The following is an 18850-nucleotide window of genomic DNA, read 5'->3' as shown; positions in this document are numbered from 1 at the left end:
TAACGAACACCATGGATTCTTTCCTGATTTCAATGAAAATGCATCTAACATTTCACCATTAAGAGATTTTCTGTAGGCTCTTACACCTTTCATCAAGTTAAGCTCAAACATATATGGCCTAACAGAGAAAGAATGACACCAGTTTTCTGACACAATTGAGACATGCTTACTCATGGAGTAATACGTGGTTAAAAAACCAAACACGTTCCAAGTGTAATCCAATCAACTCTTCCCAGTTACCTTCTACCAAGCTATAGGGCTGTAGAGTCCAGAACGGCCACAGGTTAGCCATGTTGCTAGTTTTATTGGCTTAGCCCTCCTTCATTGAGAGCAATGTTCTCCACTCATTCGTAAACGTTTTGTTATGTTGATCTTCACTAGTCTTAATGTGAAAAGTAACATCCCAATTTTTCCTCTTCTCAGAGATTTGACCATTTGTCAGTAGAAAGCAACTTTCTGTGGTGACAAGGCTTTACCCCAGCATCTATTTGTCCTATATTACTAACTATAGCTTCTCTTTGTTGAGCAGTAATTTACTCACTACTCTTTTTGTAACTAATACCTTCACTTTTTATTTTAGGGACACTTCCTAAGTAAGGAAGTGTTATTTTCAAGTGAAATTTGGAAATCTGTGCTTAGTTTAAATTTTTAGGTTACTTGTGATTATTTTTATTTTAATTAGTTCTACCACCTTGCTTGGTGTGTACATTCTGAAGATATTATGTTTTTTATAAATGTACAATCTTTGTAAAACATATTTTACATAGATACATAAATAATATATAGATATATATGTTGTTTATAGGTACATATGAGCACGTATGTACATAAAATATATACTCAACACCAGACTTACAGGGTATTCTTTGACTAAAAATTTTTTTTCTACTGTTTGGAATTTACACCTCTATATTCTATTCAACAACCGGAACAGAATAGGCAATATCTGTTTCATGGTGTGTGGGAAAAGAGAATATATAAAATATAATCTGTCAAATGTCTGAGCATCAGTTGGGAGGAATGAAAGCATTTCTTAGCATTTGTAAATTTAAAGCTGGATCACATAATCTTTTCTTGTTTCCTTTTAAAATGTATTTGTTAAAATGCATCTTGTTTGATAATTTGCAGGATAACTGGGTATCCTTAGAAACTGCTGTAAACCTAAGTATTTCACTAGAACTTAAAACATTATTTATCTATAGATAGATTTTAGTGTAATATATACTGTAGACTAAACCATTGTGGGTTTTTCAACTAACAAGTGCCAAACTCATTAATTTCCAGAAGGAACTCTAAGCCCATATGTAAATTAAACTGTTTCTTTGCAATCGTTTTTCTGTGTCTATTAATAGAATGTACAATGATACACACCAAACACCATATAAGCCAACTTCACTGTTTCCTATTATCCTTCTGAGGATCATCAGTTCCTAAGGACTGAGCACCAGCACTGTGCGCATGTCTGCTTGCTGCAGAGCACTCCATTCCCAGCTCCGCATCACAGCTGAGCTCACATGACAGGCAGATGCCCACCGCACACTCAGGAGTTAATCCTGCCAGTCTGCACTCCAAGTCTCTACTTTCTACCCTTTGCCATTCCCTGTCTGTAACCACAGGCAGTTTGAAGACAGGATTAGAAAGATGGATAAAATAGAAGGTTATAATGAGATAGGTCATTCCCTCCAAATTAACTAATTGACACATACAAAGATATTAATCCTTGTTAGTTTTCACTAAAAGATCTATTTTTAAGATGAGAACGTCCTCATCAGGGAAACAGAGATGTATTCATTACATCGCTGTCTCGGTTCTGAGCTCAGTGCTAGGTAAGGAAGGCTGCAGAGATAAGGTGGCCCCACTTACCTTCCAACCATGGTTCACCCTAGACGAGTAAGCAAGAAATAAACAACAGCCAACCGCTTCTGTTCTTTTAGTCCATATTTGCATTGTAGAAATTTTACATTAAGAACTTTAGGAAGTAGAATTTTTACTCCACAAAGTAAGTGTAACTGTCATCTTTTTAGCTCAAAAAAGCTATAAAAAGTAAAAAAATCAAAACCAAACCAACCCAAACAACAAACGAGGCAAGTGTATGGAATTAGATGCAGCCACTTGATAATATGTTGCCATTTAAGCAGATACTTAAGTCATCAAGATGGTAACACGTGGACTATGGCAAACAGGAAGCAGAACCCGAAACTCTAAACCCTGGAAACAATACAAAACTGAAAAGGAGTCTGTCAGGACTGACAGGCCTCTGGTACTGTCTCCCTGTCTCCTTCTGCAGGCTCTTCAGTACCATTTTCCAGAACAACTGACTTTAAAAACAGAACACGTACGCTATTTCAGTCTTGTTTGACAATAGCTACCCCTACACATACGTTTTTGGTTTTTTTATGATTTCTACGACAGCAGAATACTTCCTGCTTCACCTCAGTTTTCTTAAAATCAAATGAAAAGATTCATCTTTTCACTGTCCCTCAGCTCACACGTCCTCAGGTCCCCACTTGAGGGTAAGGGACATCTGGGGCTGGGGTGGGAGGGCAGGCAGACTACTTTACCTTATTTCCTTCTTCTTTAAACTGGGGGTTAATGATTTTTACAAAAGAATAAAATAATTGACGGATCCTGGAATCTCCAATAAATGCAATGTGTTTGTCTACAAGGCAAGTCTTTGCTTCACTGAAATAAAAAAAAAAAAAATTAAAATAAATAAAGCCAACATAATTAAAATAGAAAGAACATGGCTTCACAATAATTTTAAAAAGGACAAACAATACAAACTGTGAGACAGCCAGTCACACCTTTAGAATTAGGTGGCCAGGTCTGTTTGACTTGCTACTTTCTTACCAACTAAGTCACTGATGACACCCTAGCATTAAATGTTGAAGACGTGCCCTAACTGTACTGGCCTTTTTGCCATTACTCAGGGTACTTGAGGGACCAGGAATCCAGGTTACAGGACAACATCTTCCACATCCTGTCATGGTTACCTGTTACCTAAGATAAAGTTGTTTTGTCTAAGTCTTTCCTCTACATCTTCAGGGCAGCAACCTACACTTGGAATCAGCTCTAGGCCCGTCTGGCCCAGCTTTCTTTCAGGGAGTCTCCACCCCACCACCATCTTGTAAAGAAAAATCTGTATCTGCTTTACCTCTGCCTCTCACAATATATGAAGATTTATGCTAGGAGAGAAAACAAGCAAAATGAAGACATTTTTACCTTATTTTGTATTTATGCATCATACAACTGTGAGGTTGCCAAACTTTTTCTCCAAGAAATCTGCCACTCGAGAGAAGGTACTCACACGAATCATTGCCTACAAACAGCAAAGCACCGTGGTGCGGTGAACATTAGTATTTATTTTTATATTTTGCTTATCCTGTCCTATTTAGTGTCTGTAAAAGCAGACAGTAAAGTTTTCTAGTCTTCCTTATGCCTTCCAGATGCACAGAAACCTTTCACAAGATCCCAGGTCCTCATCGACACACTGGCATGCTGGAAGAAGTGACCACTTACCCCTTCCACTTTACCCTGTAAAGGACTTTTTCTATTTTCTTAGTTAAAAATAATTCTTCTCTCATATAATACATCTCAAGCACAGTTTACCCCCACTCGACTCCTCCTCGCCCACCACTAAATCACCCCCAGGCCCATCCCCTCCCTCTGTTTCTTCTTCAGAAAGGAGCAGTCCTCTAAGAGATGATATTTACAGCCAGATAGAATAAGAGGGTAAAAGCCCCCATATGGAGGCTGGGAAAGCCAACCGCACAGGAAGAAAAGAGACTCAAGAGCAGGCTGAAGGCTCGGATATACCCATTCCCACTTTGAGAAGCACTCTGAGCCAACAGCCATAGCATATCCGCAAAGGTTCAAACCCGTACAGGCCCTGCTTGCTCTGTTGTGCCTGCTGCTTGCTCTGTTGATTAAGTGGGCCATGTTCTCCTGATTTCCTCCACCCCCTCTGACGCCTACAGTCTTTCCTCCCCATCTTCCTTGGACTTCCCAACTACAGAGGGAGGAACCAGAGGGAGACCTGCAATTTAGACTCGCTCTCCACGTCCGGTCCTGGCCGGCTCTCTGAGCGGGTCTCTGTACCCCGCCCATCTGATGCCAGAGGAAGCCTCTCTGATGACTGTAAGGAACTTTTAATCCTTAAATGCTATGGCCATCATTTTGGTGGTTTCTTCTATTTCCACTTTCTTTGTTCAGACAGCTTCTCAATCTGAAGCAAGCTTTTATGGCATGTTGTCAATCCTGTTCCCAAGTGAAAAAAACAGACGTGTAAGGGCTACGTTCTGTATAGCCACATGTGTGTACATATATGCATGTATGCATGGACGTATCTAGAAACCTGGTTTTAAACCAGGTACAGAGCTGTCTGGCCAGGAAACATCTCTAGCTCTGTATAAATTGGGAGAGCCATTTTAACCTTTGGCCATTTTATTTTACTTTAACCAAATACACAGGACTGAAAGGATGAAAGGGGAGATCTTTTCATTACCTGCACATTGCGGTAAAACAGACGTTTAAGTTAACCTCTAGTTCCTTATTAAGAGTTAGCAGCAAGCTAGATTTGGGCTATAGTTCTTCAGGCTGCACTAAGGGGTCTGGTTAAAGGCACACAGCAGAACTGACAAGCACCCAGTAGTGAGGCATTGGGATCAGAGTGAGGAACTCCATGTTTCTGTTGGTGGCAGTGCCAGGCCCCTGCCAGAGCTCCCTGCAGGGTACAGGTGCAGTCCACCACTGGGCCACAGCCTCACCATCACCCCCCCCCCCAATCTAGTTATTCCTTTATCTGCCCGAGAAGAAAAACTGTGCAAGGCAGAAGTGCTGTTGTCTCAGCATCCCAAACAAAAGGCGAGGGCAAACTCACAGCACTGCGCCAGCTGTAAGAAGCGGGCTAACAAATGCAGGATACCATGATTAAATTTTGGAGTTATAAATGTACCCTAAGCAAGAGTTTTTTTTTTTTTAATTTAAAATTTATTATTTCAAAGATTTTAATAAGCTACCTCTACATATAAATAGTTCTTTATTTTTTTTTCCAATTTTAAAAACCTAATTCTAGTTCTAGAAAAAGAAAATTAAAGCACAAAATTACCAAGGATGAGCAAAGGAAGGATTGCAGGAAAACTCAACCAAGTTATCTTCCTAAAAACACAGTCCTGCAAGTGCTCCTTTATGGTGGCCCCATAGCAAAATGCCTATTCTTAATCAGAGTAAGTTTAAAATGAGGAAGAAAATGTGATTCGTATCACATTTCTACCTTTTAGATATACATAGAAAATCAACTTAGAAGTTAGTAGCAACTAGTTTTAAAGAAATCTGAGTTGCAGAAGAGAGGACCTGAGCCTGCGCGGTGTTCCCGTCCTCTTTTTATTACTTAATAAAAGTCTAAACAAAAGCACTGCCCTTGACTCCGAGAGCAGAGAGGAATGCCACGCCCATAGCTCAAAATAGTCATCTCTTGACATGCAAAGTCGGTTTATTCTTCAAACTATTGCCCACACCTGGCTCCTTTTGAAAAAACAACACGCCTGATGTCCGGAACCCATTTAGGAAAATCGTACAGCAAAGGGGACTGGAGGAGATCAGCAGGCAAGCTCTACCAACACAGTAATTTAGAGACAAATGCTCTCCCCGAGAACAAACATTTTTCTTATGCAAGTTGGTTGGTGATGACTTCACCTAACACATAAAGGTAGCCTTTTCACATTTAGCAAAATAAATATAACAGGAATAAATACTTGTATAATCTAATTAAAAATAACTTGATTTACAAAATTTCCTAAAATTACATATTCTAAAGTGTGTTCTCTTTTCTTAGCAAGGAAATACTTTCAGGTCAAATCACTAAATGTATATATAATTGTTAAGACAATGTACCATATTTTAAAATTATGCATACTTTATGTAAACCCTTTCCAACTATATCAAGACAAACCAAAGAAATCTCTGATTGCTACTTTCGATTGTCTAAGATAAATCAGTTACTTAAACATAACCAACTTGGGCAACAAAGCACTCAGAGAAATCAAACTAGGACTACAACTTTTCAAGGGCAATTCTTTTTTTTTTTTTTTTTTGGCTTTTTTTTCTTCTTTTTTTCAAAGGTTTGATAGCGTGCATTAAGGTCTTACTAGTTACAATGAGCAAAAAGTACATGTAAAACAGGATGTAACCCGAAATTAGTCAAAGTTTTCTTGGTGTGTAAGGATTGAGCATAATGTTTTTTTTTTTTTTTTTTTCCTTGAACTTCATCCAGTCTGTGAGTTGTTTCTAGGGTGTTCAGAGGTTTCTGAGGCTAGTATCCAGTTATCAGTGACTGCATACTATGTCTGTTCTTTTGTGACTGGGTTATCTCACTCAGGATGATATTCTCTAGATGCAACCATTCTCTAAAGAATTTGGTTAAGTCATTGTTTCTGATAGCTGAGTAGTACTCCATTGTGTAAATGTACCACAATTTTTGTATCCATTCATCTATTATAAATAGAGCTGCAATGAACATTGTGGCAATTCTAAGGCAATTCTAAAAAGGCTGGCTCCAACACTCAGGTTATCTGGATGGCTGGCCACTTCTTCCTTATTCTGTTACCACTAGAGCAATCTTTCTAGGTAGTGGCTGCAGAAGTTCGTTTTTGTGCATGACTTTTTTCAACAAGAGGAAGGATAAGGTGACTAAACAAGCTAACTAGGAAACCGAAAGCCTGCCAGCAACAACTAAGAGCTTCAGTGTCCTTCAGAAGTTACAAGCTGTGCTTCCCTTTGAACATAACATCAGCAGATACTGGCTGCCTTTAGACAGTACCTACCGAAATGGTACTGCGCACTACCACCCACCAAAGTACCACATTATACAGTGTGCATATAACATGACCCACAGAAGACTAATATTCAGCAAGTTCATTCTGTGCTGAAAACATCACTTAAATGTTCCTTTCGAAAGCTCTAACACCCTCACACAGACATACAGGTAAGCAAAACACCACTGCACATAAAAAAAAAAAGTTTTAAAAAACTTTTTTAAAAAAAGTAAAAAAAGAACCAAAAAAACAAAAAAACAAAGGAACAAGAAAGCTTAGCACAGTAATCCTAACATTTGGAAGTAGAGGCAGGAGTACTACTGGCTTGCTTAGTGATGGAAAAGAAACTAATTTCAAGAAACATGAAGTTTGAGGGGAGTTAGATCTACACTGTAAAAGTCTGCTTAAGGGTTCCGATACTAACCTCTAACCAGAAGTCATGTTTTTACTCTATAAGCACACTACAGATGGACATTTTGAAGAAGGCATTTTAAAAGCTCATTCTAATATATTATATGAAATATTAAACATTCAAAATAAACCCCCTTCTTCCTAAAATTGCGATTGGAACACAAAATTCACTTAGAATCACAAATAAACCAAATAAATTTTCCGTATCCACTCACCCAGTACGTATCTATGGGGTTCCTACTGTGTGTTAGCTTCTGGCTATTTAAAAATGGTTAAGATCCACTTGGAAGCCCACAGTGTGTGAGGTGTGTGTGTGTGTGTGTGTGTGTGTGTGTGTGTGTGTGTAAGAGAACAAGTCGATTCTTCCAAGCACAATATGGTAAGTATGTACAAGTTGCTTTGGCAGACACTGAATTGCTCCCTCCCACTTCTGTGAAGGCAGCATTTGAGTCAAGCATTAAAAAAAGCCCTGGAGTATTTTCTTTCAAGGGAAGAGAGAATGTTGTGGGCAGGGAAAAACAGAAAAAGTAAAAGTGCTTTTTACACTGTAAGCTCAATGCTTAGAAAGAATGGGGGGGAAGCTAGGTATCAAAAACACACTATTTTTAAGGTCTATACATGTGACCTCTAGAGAACTATCTATCTGAAAATAAATGGAGAAATGCTTTGCTGGTAGTGAATTAGTATTTCTAAATTATCCAGCATTAGCAATTAAGTTCATCTTCCATATAGCTCCCATGAAGCTCTAGGAAAGTCAGACTATCCACAGTGGCACCAGGTACACTGACTGGTGCTAAATCATAGCTCAGCCACTGTCTAGCTGTGTATTCTTACGCAATTTACTTAACCTTTCTGGCTTCATCTTTAAAATGTAAATAATTCTCTAATTCACTGAATCTAAGACACATCGTTATTTTTTTCATAGCAGGAAAAAAATGTTACCAATTAAACTTTGACACGCAATCAAAGTTTTAAAGAGTCTTCTTGATTACAGAAATGTTAGGGGTGGGGGATGGGATGAAATACTGCACCTCACAGAGGCTCTGAAGATGGAACGGAGGATGAAAGCCCTTAAACACGATCTGCATGCAGCAAGTGCTCAATTTAATGCAGCCTTTACTTTCTAAAATGAGTAATTCCTTAGAGTTGAGTAATTTTCAAAGCAAGAGGTGTGTGTGTGTGTGTGTGCACGCTTTATGCATATCCATACTCACACACCCAAGATCCTAATGTCTAGTGTACTTTCCACTGTTCATCCAAGACAGAAAGCCCATTCTTGTTCCAAATACTTCTATGTGATTCAAGTGTGCATTTATCTGCGAATATCTGCACCTGACATGGTTTGACAATGCCATGGCTAACGTGTTCCCCATAACATGTTTACTCCCCCACCACCCCCGCACAGACTCTGGTTCAAGTTTGGGTTAGTACACAAGGCAGGGCACTGCTTCACACTCAGGCACTGAAGGGCCTCTGGAAGCTGATGACTCCTTCTGGAGGAGGCATCCCAACCCGAGAGCTATACTGACTCACGAGGCCCCATCTCACATTCTATTTTCTCCCCGATGATGACAGACCTCGGTAAGATGCACAACAAAATCTAAAATCAAAAATTCATATTCCAAGCTTAGCAAAAGACAACAAGCACCATAAAAAAGACAGGTAGGCAGGGCAGAGGGTTACATTTGGGACAACAATACCACAGTCATAAACTTTAGCTCCAATGACACCACGAACATTGACTTAGAGGACAGTCATCTCATGCCAAGCTTGCATGAAGAGATTAATCACATTTAAAAGAAACATGTTCTCCGAGTTATCAAAAGTCGGTGCATGAGCACTAACTGCATTGTGTAGATATGAAAGTGTCAGCTTAAGTCATCTGCAATGACTCTGTAGAGGATTGGAGGAGAATTGGTCACAAGGATATAAGGACTCTTTCTCTTGAGTTCAATTTAGCAATCTGTAAGATAATATATTTCAAGATACAATTAGGATACTTAAAGTTTAAGATCTGGAAAACTCAAGAGTGGGCAGAAACAAAGCATCAAGTTTGACCAAAATGGCCTCCCCTTTGAGAGATCATGTGAAATGGGAGGACAGCTCAGATTCTGGTACTCTGGTGACTGGGTTGTACTGTAGAAATGGGCCCAGTGCTAATGTGCACGTGGCTATCACATTTGTCTAATTATCTCCCAGTCACCAAGAGCTGTCCATATAATAATGACTTTGATGTTACCAAAGGTCAAAACCAAAAGATCCTATCATTATAATTTCCCTCTGTCAGCTACTGTCCTGGCAGCATTTTTTCGTAAAGAAAGGGAGTGGAGGGGGAATCAATCAAAAAGACCAGCAAATATCCCTTGATAACCGAAGGATAATTCCTTCTGAGACCAGGTCATGGTTTCTTTCCACCAGTATCTAAACCCATCTAAACCCATATTGAAGGCCAGCTTTCAAAAGGCTTATTGGCCAGCCCACCTCTACTCCTGCCAACTCCTTAACTTTTTTAAGAATCAAACAAAACCAAAAACCCTAGCCTCTGTGCCTTTATTTGTTTAAAAAATAAAGTGTGCAACCCAAACTCCTGAAAAGTGTTTGAAAGGCTGGTGGCACCTTTTCCACCGGAGGGAGGTGGGCCATGGGCATCATTTTAGCCAGGGTGGCCTTTTTGGCAAAGGCAAACAGGGCGCCCAAGCCGCTGTCCAACCGTTGGGCCCTCAAGTGGCAGGGCAGGAGGCGACCCTCGGGAGCACGGTGTGCGACCCCAGCGTCCTGGAGGCGGTGTCGCGGGCTGGCCCCCGGGGGCCTCTGCTCCGACCTCCTGCACGGGAGCGAGGGCCGGGCGCGGCTCCAGAGCCCTGCTCCAAGCAGGAGGTGGACCCGAGCGCGGGAGGCCGGGGGCCGAGGGCCGCACCGCCCGGCCCGCTGGGGTCGCTCGGGGCACGTGGGGCGCCGCGGGGCCGCGGGAGGCCACGGGCGCGTGGGCGTGTGCGGCGGGGGGCGGCCTCCCGCGCTCGGGGCCGCGGCGCCGCCTCCCCCGGCCGGCCCGGGCAGGGGGAGGGCCCGCTCACCTCGGTAGCGGCGGGACGCGAGGTGGCACGCGGCGAGCAGCAGCACGGCCACCAGCGCCAGCACCTTGGCGCTCCTCACGCTGAAGTAGTGGTTGATCTCCCGCTTGCCCAGGTTGTAGGCCAGAGCCGCCATCTTGGTTCCTCCATGACAACAGTGCGCGGCGGAGCGGGGAAGGGGCGCCGCGCAGGGGCAGCACTGGGGCGGCCGGCGCAGTAGCCAGCCGAGGAGCAGCCGCCAGCTCCCTTGCCCGTCGCCCGCACCACCGGCCGAGGGGCCCGAGCCTGCGGCCTCGGTGCCGCCGGCCTTCCCCGTGCCCTCGTCGGCCTCCCCCCAACCCCGCCGCCGTTGCTCCGCCGTGCCGGTGCCCCAGGCGCCCTGGCCGCCTGTCTCCTCCCCTTCCTCCTCCCTGGTAGCCTCTTGCCTTAATAGCGGCTGCGCCTGTGACGGGGGTCCGGATGCCCGGGGCTCCGGGGTCACCGGGCCCAGACGGGCCTCCGGGGTCACCGGGTCACAGGCGGCGGCGGACAGCGACGGCTGCACAGACATGGGAGCTGTGGGGAGAGGGCCAGGACCTGCAGCCCAGATGCCAGCTCTGGGGCTAGGTCCAGGTGGACTGGCTGCTACCTGGCTTCACTTTGGGGCAATAAGACTACGGCTCCGGAAGAAAGTCCACTCCCTTCTTCCCTATCACACCCTTTCTGAACTTTCTACTCTGTGAGCCCTCACGGTCGTGGGGGCTTAAAGTTAGGCCACCCACGACCTATCTGGCAAGTTCCTTTGATGCTGGCCAGGTGTTGGGGTGGCTGTAAATCCAAACACTCAACCCAAGAGTAAGGCCCGGGTTCACCCTTTGCTATTCAACTGCCTAATGTCCTGTTTGTCCAGTTGCAGTGGGTGTAGATACATCCTGTACACTGCATAAAGTCCCTGGCAGAGGCCCAAGTTAGTGTGGATGTCAATATAAGAGCCCCATTCTCCTTTATGTTTACACAAAGGCTCTGTTGACACTAAGGCTAGCCAAGATAGCAGAGTGGTTGCCTATGGCAGTCCTTGCTCCTAAAACTTGGTTAATGTTTTGTGGTTATCAATAGAGCCAGCGCTCTGTGAGTCCTTCGAAGAGCCTTGTTTATCCCCTTTTGGTCTTGAGATGACTTGCAGAGCAGTCTAGCCACTGAGGACGTTGTGGTTGGAAGAGCCATTGTTGAGTTGCAGGTATTTGCAAGCATCCTTTACAACGTTTAGCCGTCCCCCAAGCTTGTGCTAGGTGGGCCCTTCTGAACGTTCTAGAATGTTAGAGAGTGGAGGGACTTACAGATCCTGTGGAGTCATTCCTGTCCTCTCCCTTGAAGGATTTTTTAAAATTATATTTCCAGCCATGAGCGTCATATCATGAAAGATTCTTGTCGCTTAAATGAAATCACATACATCACTGTCACAGATATAATGCTAATAAGCCGTAAGGTTAAATAAGTGTACAAACACTTAGGCACTGTTCCCTGCAAATGGTCGCTTAATTTTGGCTCTTTTCTGATCCGAGGCTGATCACATGCTAGCAGAACTGAATCAGATACGGTAACAAGATAACTGTGCTAACAATATGCGGCCTGCCAATCACATCCTAGACACATTCTATGATGTCACCAACAGCAAATTAGGATGTCTGATCCACAGTCAATAACCGGTGTTAACCTATAGGGTTGGTATTATGCCTGGCAAAAATAAATAAACCCGGTATGATACTTAGTTGTGCTTTCCAGAATGCTTTCTGAGATACCGGGGAAGTTTGGGAACCACTTTTGTCTTTTCCTCTATTTTAACGGTAACCCCTCTACCTATCTACTTTTCCTGGTAGATATTGCCACACAAGATGGCCCTTTCCTGTGCCATCTATAAATGTCCCCTCTCTGTTGACCTTTCCACTGATAAATATCCCCTTTTAATTAAAACCACCACTGGATTCTGTGCTCCAATGTATTTACCTCTTCGTTTCCTTAGAAAGTGTAGTTACATTTTCACTTGGTTGGTTTCCATTCTGTCCTTAGGAACTAACTGTTTGCCAGTGCTATGAGGAAGGATTTCTTCTTAAATCCAAAGGACACTTCTCTTTCTTTTCCTTTTCATTCATTCTATCTTCCTTTCTTTCTTTCTCTTTCTTTCTTTCTTTCTTTCTCTCTTTGTAGCTTCAAGTGCTGTTGACTATCTTGTTTGGTATTTATCCATCAAGTTTTCTTCCTTCTCTATACTTTTTTCTCCCCTTCTGCAGACCACTAGCCAGGTGCCAGTTGTCAGGCTGCTTCTAGTGGTTCCTGGTGGACCCATCCTCACCATCAGTTGGGTCACTCATCCTCTTTAAGGAGTCAGTTGCCTTCGGTTCACAGACATACACACAAGACTGTGTCAAGCCGTATTCATGTGTGTGTCCTGTCCCCGTGGAGCTGTCCTCTGCTTCTCCCAGTAGGACAGCTTTTCGTTAACTAATTGCTGGCATTTCTGTTTTCAAATCATCCCTGGGCTTCTACTATTAACCTACAAACCTCATTTTTATACAGATTATCCAAGCCAGTGTTTACACTGTCTTTAGTCTGTTCTAAATAGTTCATAAATCTGTTCCCCTCCCCACTCTCCTAGATACTGCGTGAGTGAAATGTGCTCTTCTTGCTAAATGCTAAAATCATGGAATTAATAGTCTCCTGCTTATTTGTCTAACCCTAAAGGATGTAGAATGTTTAATTCATAGTTAGTTACTTCTTTTCTAATAACACTAAGGAGGAGGGAGAAGAAGAGAGAACGTTTCTTTTAACTACATATTACAATAAAACATTTCCATTGAGGTTCATAGAAAATCTCCTCATTTCTTTTTCCTGAAGATCTTTATCTGTGCCCGTGTCCCTCCTCATGATTTACCAAATGCTTCCTATCTTTAGGTAGTCCTTGCTGCCCCACACAGGACTTTCTAACAATCAGACCTCTGAGAGGAACACACCATGGTCGTTCTTGTTGGAACTACTTACTGCTTTTGTGGGTGAAGAGTAGCAGCTGCATCAGCTCATTACCCTACTTATTACCACAGCTTCCCAGAGGCAAGGGTTATGGGCATGCACCACCACACCTGGTTCTGCATATTTAAAGAGAATGAGGAAAGAAAGGAGCACGGTGCCTACTGTTTAAACCTCTCTTGTGACACACCTGATATTGTCACTTCCCCATTTTAAACCCTGGGTGGCTCTTAATTCCCAACCTTCTAACACGTTTAAGATAGTCTGTGAACAGACTCTAGCTTGTAGTTTACCTAGTAATGCTAACCCGGGGTTAGCAGCGTGGCCTGTCTATGCCATCTCCCTTTCTGTCCCTGGTAAAGTTTAAATGTGAAAGGCCCTGTCCAGGCAGGCTCACGTGCTTGAAGACTCGGTCCAAAAGTGGCAGGGCTGCTTTAGGAGATTGTAAGTCTTTAGACAGGGGCTTAGCTGGTCCACCTACCACTGTAGAAGGATTGTAAGTTATCTTCATTTTAGACTCAGTGATGTGGTCAAGCAGCCACTGGCTGTGCTGCCATACTGCACTGAATTCCCAAACCCCAGCCAAAAAAAAAAAAAAAAAAAAAAAGTTGAGTCACAGTAATGAGAAAAAAAAAAAAAAAAAAAAAAAAAAAAACACAGTAGCAAATTCAATAACCCCGGGCTTGAACTATTTCTTTTTCTCCCCACCCATTTATTTACTTATTTAAAAATTGCTCTCTTGAAGGTTTTGCTTCTTGCACCCATTTGTCCTAGAGCTCCTAGGGGAACATAGATAGCTCTTTCCTCTCCAGACCGGTCATAGCACTTTCTCCATGTCCGTGTGGCCGTTCTGCAGAAAGGCGAGGCCGACAAGAACACCCATCCCCCTTGCCTGCTATCCTGTACGCTTGGAGACACCATTAGTCCTCATTGGAGGGAGAACTTCCCGGCGCATCTGTGAATCACCCAGTTACTGTGTTCATCTTCTTCATCAATTCCTTTGATTTTATATGTTAGAGCACAACAAAACACTCCTTTTATGTTATTTCAAGGGGAAAACGTGTAAAAGACTCACAAATAGATGAAGATACTGTAGTTAATTTCAATAGAAGATCATATGATCTAGTTATTTCACATTGTTGTAAATTACCAATTACTGGTAACAATGTGACTGACTTATCCATACAAATGCAAATTTTACCTCATTTGGGTATAATTCAACTAATTATTGCATGTGCCTTTTTCTCTGTGTGTGTGCATGTGGAGGCCTTAGGACAGTCTGAGAACTAACACAGTGTTAGAACTCAAGAGCTGTCATCCATCCTATTTGTTGAGACAGTGTCTCTCTCTCTGGCTTGAAATTCAGCAAGTAGGGCTAAGCTGGAACCCTAATAAACCATAGATCAGCATGACTCCACCTCTCCAGTGCTGGGGCTGAAGATGTGTTTCACAGTGTTTGGTAGTTTTAAAATGCTTTTTAATGTGGGTTCCAGGAATTCACCCAATATTCACACATTTACTATTTGCCATTGGATTGTCATTGTTTTTTTTCTAGCCAGTGCCCCCTTCTCCCAGGCATTGTTTGCTCCCCCCACCCCCACTTTACCTCTTGTTTCTACTGCCAGTGTAGGGAACACAAAATATCTGTGTCTCCCCCAAACTGCACGTTTCTGGTGCCATGAGTTTGTTTGGACAATGTGGGAGTAAAGTAGACAAAAATTAAAACAATAAAAGTGGACAGGTTAAAGACGAAGTTTTACAAGGAAAACACAAAATAGGCCTATGGTTCGAATTTTGATGAAAATCATGACAACTGTGTCTGGTCCTCATAGGGTGTGGCTATAGGAAAGACAGTTGTGTGATGAGCTGGAGGAGAAGTCCTTACAGTTACTGCTTTTAAAAATTGTTGATTACACATAGGCATACTGAAAGTTAAAACCGAAAACACCCAGAACACGGTGAAGATTCATGTATGAACTTCTGCAAGTTCCCACCCTCTTCCCACCCAGCACAGAAGCCCACAGGGGGCACCCACTCTGCTCCCAGCATGCTGTCATCCTTTAAGGCACAACCAGCAATTCTTCCCACCCGTGAGACTGTTCTGTTCTAAACATGATGACCTGACACTTACTATGCCCTGAATCTCCCTCATACACTTAGGAAAGCTCGTCCTATGGCGTACTTGGTTTCAAGTGGCTGGAAATATACAGCTCACTGCTTCTTAGAAGGCACATGGTCCCTTGGAGAAGATGAATATGACCATCTCCCATTATGTCGAAGGTAGTAGGAAACAGTGACCATTGATCGGTTCCATTGGATCAGAGTGTGGCAACCGAAATCTGGGAAAGAAAATTTTAAATGATTTGCCTGACTTCACAGCCTCGTGGCCAAATGGCAGTAGCATTTCAGTGAGCAGGTTGAGGACAGGCGACGGCGGTTAATTGAGTTACAGTTGTTGCAGCTGAAATGTCCAAACTGCACTAGGCCTCAGGTAAGCCTAATGCTGTTAGGTACATCCTGCTCCTTCACTGTATAATAGAATATCTGCAAATGTCTGTAAACAAATTAGGATTGCTTTTTGAGTGGGGCCGTATAGCTCACAGGGACAGGCGAAATGTATTTGGTAATGTCTGTAAAGCACTTGAAATATTTTTCTTTTCCTTTAGCCACTTTTTCCTCGGGGATACTTGGCCTCCCATACTTCTAATTCCAACTTGCACATTGATAAAGAATAATTGTCAACTCAACGCTTAGTGGGTTGCACAAGATGATTCACGAAGCCTTTTCCGATGCATCCAGAATTCACGATTACATGTCTCATCATGAAGCTCTGCCTTTCTAACTTGTGACATTTAGATACCACTTTCAGCTTCCAGGAGTGGCAGCTATAACTTCGTGGTCCTTAGGGAAAAACTTTTACTACGGGGGTAGAAGAATGTAGTAAAAAAAAGAGCGTAGGTTTTTGAAAGAACATTTGGTACCTGACACCTGGCACTCACATTTATGAGCTAAACAATCTGGCAAATCACTTTACCTCTCGGACTCCAGCTCTCTTACCTGTAAAGCGAAGACAATAGCACCCGCCACTCAAGGCAGTTTGTGTGTGTCAGTGAATAATGTATAGTTCTTGACAGTTTAATGATGCCCAAATGAAACCTCCTCCTTCCTTCAAAATTCATTGCAATTAGTCAACTTGAAAGCAATTGTTCTTAAATCTTCCCTCTGTCTATGCAGGCCAACTCAGAGACTGACTGATATTATTAAAAAACAGGCAAGTCGAACACACATAAGGTCACTTAGATCGTTCAATAGTCCTTGACCGAACCTCACAAAAACTAAACACAACGCAATATCAAAGTTCCCACCTTTGTCAATTCACTAAACAGCTTATTTCTTAGTTTTAAGTACTTCTGCTTAACAATGCAAATAAACTCTTGTTATTATGTCCTCGGTGTGTGTGTGTGTGTGTGTGTGTGTGTGTGTGTGTGTGTGTGTGTGTACTCGAGCGCTCGAGCATGCACACACACTGGAGTTTGAATCCAGAGCTTTCTGCAAAGTGTCTGCACAGTTTCTGTACTGTTTTGGCATTGTGCGGTACCCTACTTCACAGGAACTGTTCTTGCTCACACGCAGACGAGTGCATGGGCAGGCACAGGGACAGTCTAAGTGTATCTTGTCTGGTTGTTCACATAGTTCAGCAAGAGGTGGTAACTAATGAGATGTGCTTCCTTAAGCAGCCATTATTGATTTGCTATTGAGGCCAAACAATTAAATTCTGCCAAGTAATTTCATTAAAGAATATTGGATTGGCGATTTAAATGTCTTTATTGTTTTTCCATCTATCCAAAGACCAGGAAGGCAAGCCCACAAATCTACCCACCAAGATTTTGCCTTCATTACTTTTAGATTCTGGAAAATTCTCACTCCCTTAAAGTATCCACACAAGCCAAAGTACTCAGCTGACCATCAAATGATGTTGTTTCTCACTGTGAGATTCTATCTATAAAATCCTCAGGTCACATTGGTAGGTACTGTCCTAAAGGATACGCTCTCCAAATCTGATTACATGCCATTTATTCCCAAATACGACTCCAGGTATAATCTTTTGAAGTTCTTTTTGGTGTAAATTATATAATTTTAGACGTTTTTTTAAATTACATTTTTAATGTGTGTACGTGTGCTCATGCACACATGCCGCAATACGCATGTGAAAGTCACAGAACAACTCGTAGGAGTCAGTTCTCTTCTGCCATATGAGTTTAGAGCACTGAGTGCAGATTCTCAGCTTTGCAGTTAGGGGATTTACCCGCTGAGCCATCTTGCCAGTAGGTTTACCTCTTTATTTCTATATAAATCTCTCCCTCATCACAACTACACACAGTAATATTCTCTTTGAGAGGGAAGCACATGAGTTTGATTGTGTGTCTCTGGGAGAAAGAATGCTCTGTGGATGTTGAAGTCTGTCAGAGAGCCTTAGATGGCCTTCTAATAGCATCTGTAATGGCGGCTCCGGCATGGGCCGGTGCAGAGTACTTTATATATCAAACATGTCCTATCATTTGACTAATCTTGGTCAATACACACCACCATGTTGAGTTGTTTTTTTTTTTTTTTTAATGTCTAGAACAATAATTCTGGGCCTCACTTCTTTCTTTAGGTAAAAAAATACAAAAACAAACAAACAAACAAACAAAGACAAGCTTTCCAGATTTTCTAATGACCTTATTTAACTTATTTAAAAGTTTTTTTCAAGATTTATTTTTTTTAATTTAGAATATTATTGTTGAAAAGCAAAATCAAAAGACCAGAGTACCTTAGCTCACTTCTAACCAAGTATGATTAAGAAACAAATGTATGTTTGTATTGGAGTGACCATACAATATTTTTTTTAAAAAAAAAAGTCATAGGTCTTTCAGAGATGGGGAAGATTAAGCTTTTTTTTTTCTTTTTTTTTAACAACTTGATAATCAAAATCTTGACAAACTCAGCACAGCACAGAAGGCAATTGGAAGATTATGAGACTTCGTCATGTAGAATGATGACGGCACAATTCAAAAAAAAAAAAAAAAGTATTTACTACCTTTCCCCAACAGCTCAAGATTTAATATGTAGAAAATCACTTTCTAGTTTCAGGTTTCTATAGATGTAGTTGTAGTAGTAGTAGTTGTAGTTGTAGTTGTAGTAGTAGTTGTAGTTGTAGTAGTTGTAGTAGTAGTAATAGTTGTAGTAGTAGTAGTAGTAGTAGTAGTAGTTGTTGTTGTAGTAGTAGTTGTAGTAGTAGTAATTGTACTAGTAGTAGTTTTAGTAATAGTAGTAGTAGTAATTGTAGTAGTAGTAGTTTTAGTAGTAGTAGTAGTTGTAGTAGTAGTAGAGGAGTAGTAGTACAGGAGTAGTAGTAGTAGTAGTAGTAGTAGTAGTAGTAGTAGTAGTAATAGAGTAGTAGAGTAGTGGATCCATGTATTCTCAGACTTCACTCTTAGATTAGCTTATATGTACGCTCATCAGAAATCTTGCCAAACTTTGAATATATTTCCTTGTTTGTTTTTCAACTCATTA

General features: G+C 41.9%; 1 protein-coding gene across 1 annotated transcript in view; it reads right to left on the bottom strand.

The window, feature by feature from the left end:
• Window positions 1-10643, bottom strand: part of CASD1 (CAS1 domain containing 1) — a 41260-nt gene extending 30617 nt beyond the window's left edge. The window contains exons 1-3 of the mRNA XM_080936052.1: window positions 10298-10643; window positions 3223-3319; window positions 2562-2682 (exon numbers count right to left, since the gene is read on the bottom strand). Coding sequence (XP_080792178.1) covers window positions 2562-2682; window positions 3223-3319; window positions 10298-10430 — 351 coding nt within the window. The 5' untranslated portion in view covers window positions 10431-10643. The remainder of the gene's footprint in view (window positions 1-2561; window positions 2683-3222; window positions 3320-10297) is intronic.
• Between the last annotated feature and the right edge of the window lie 8207 nt (window positions 10644-18850).

Source organism: Micromys minutus (genome assembly GCF_963924665.1).
Source record: "Micromys minutus genome assembly, chromosome: 23".
NCBI lineage: Eukaryota > Metazoa > Chordata > Mammalia > Rodentia > Muridae > Micromys > Micromys minutus.
This window is presented reverse-complemented; position numbering and strand designations above follow the sequence as displayed.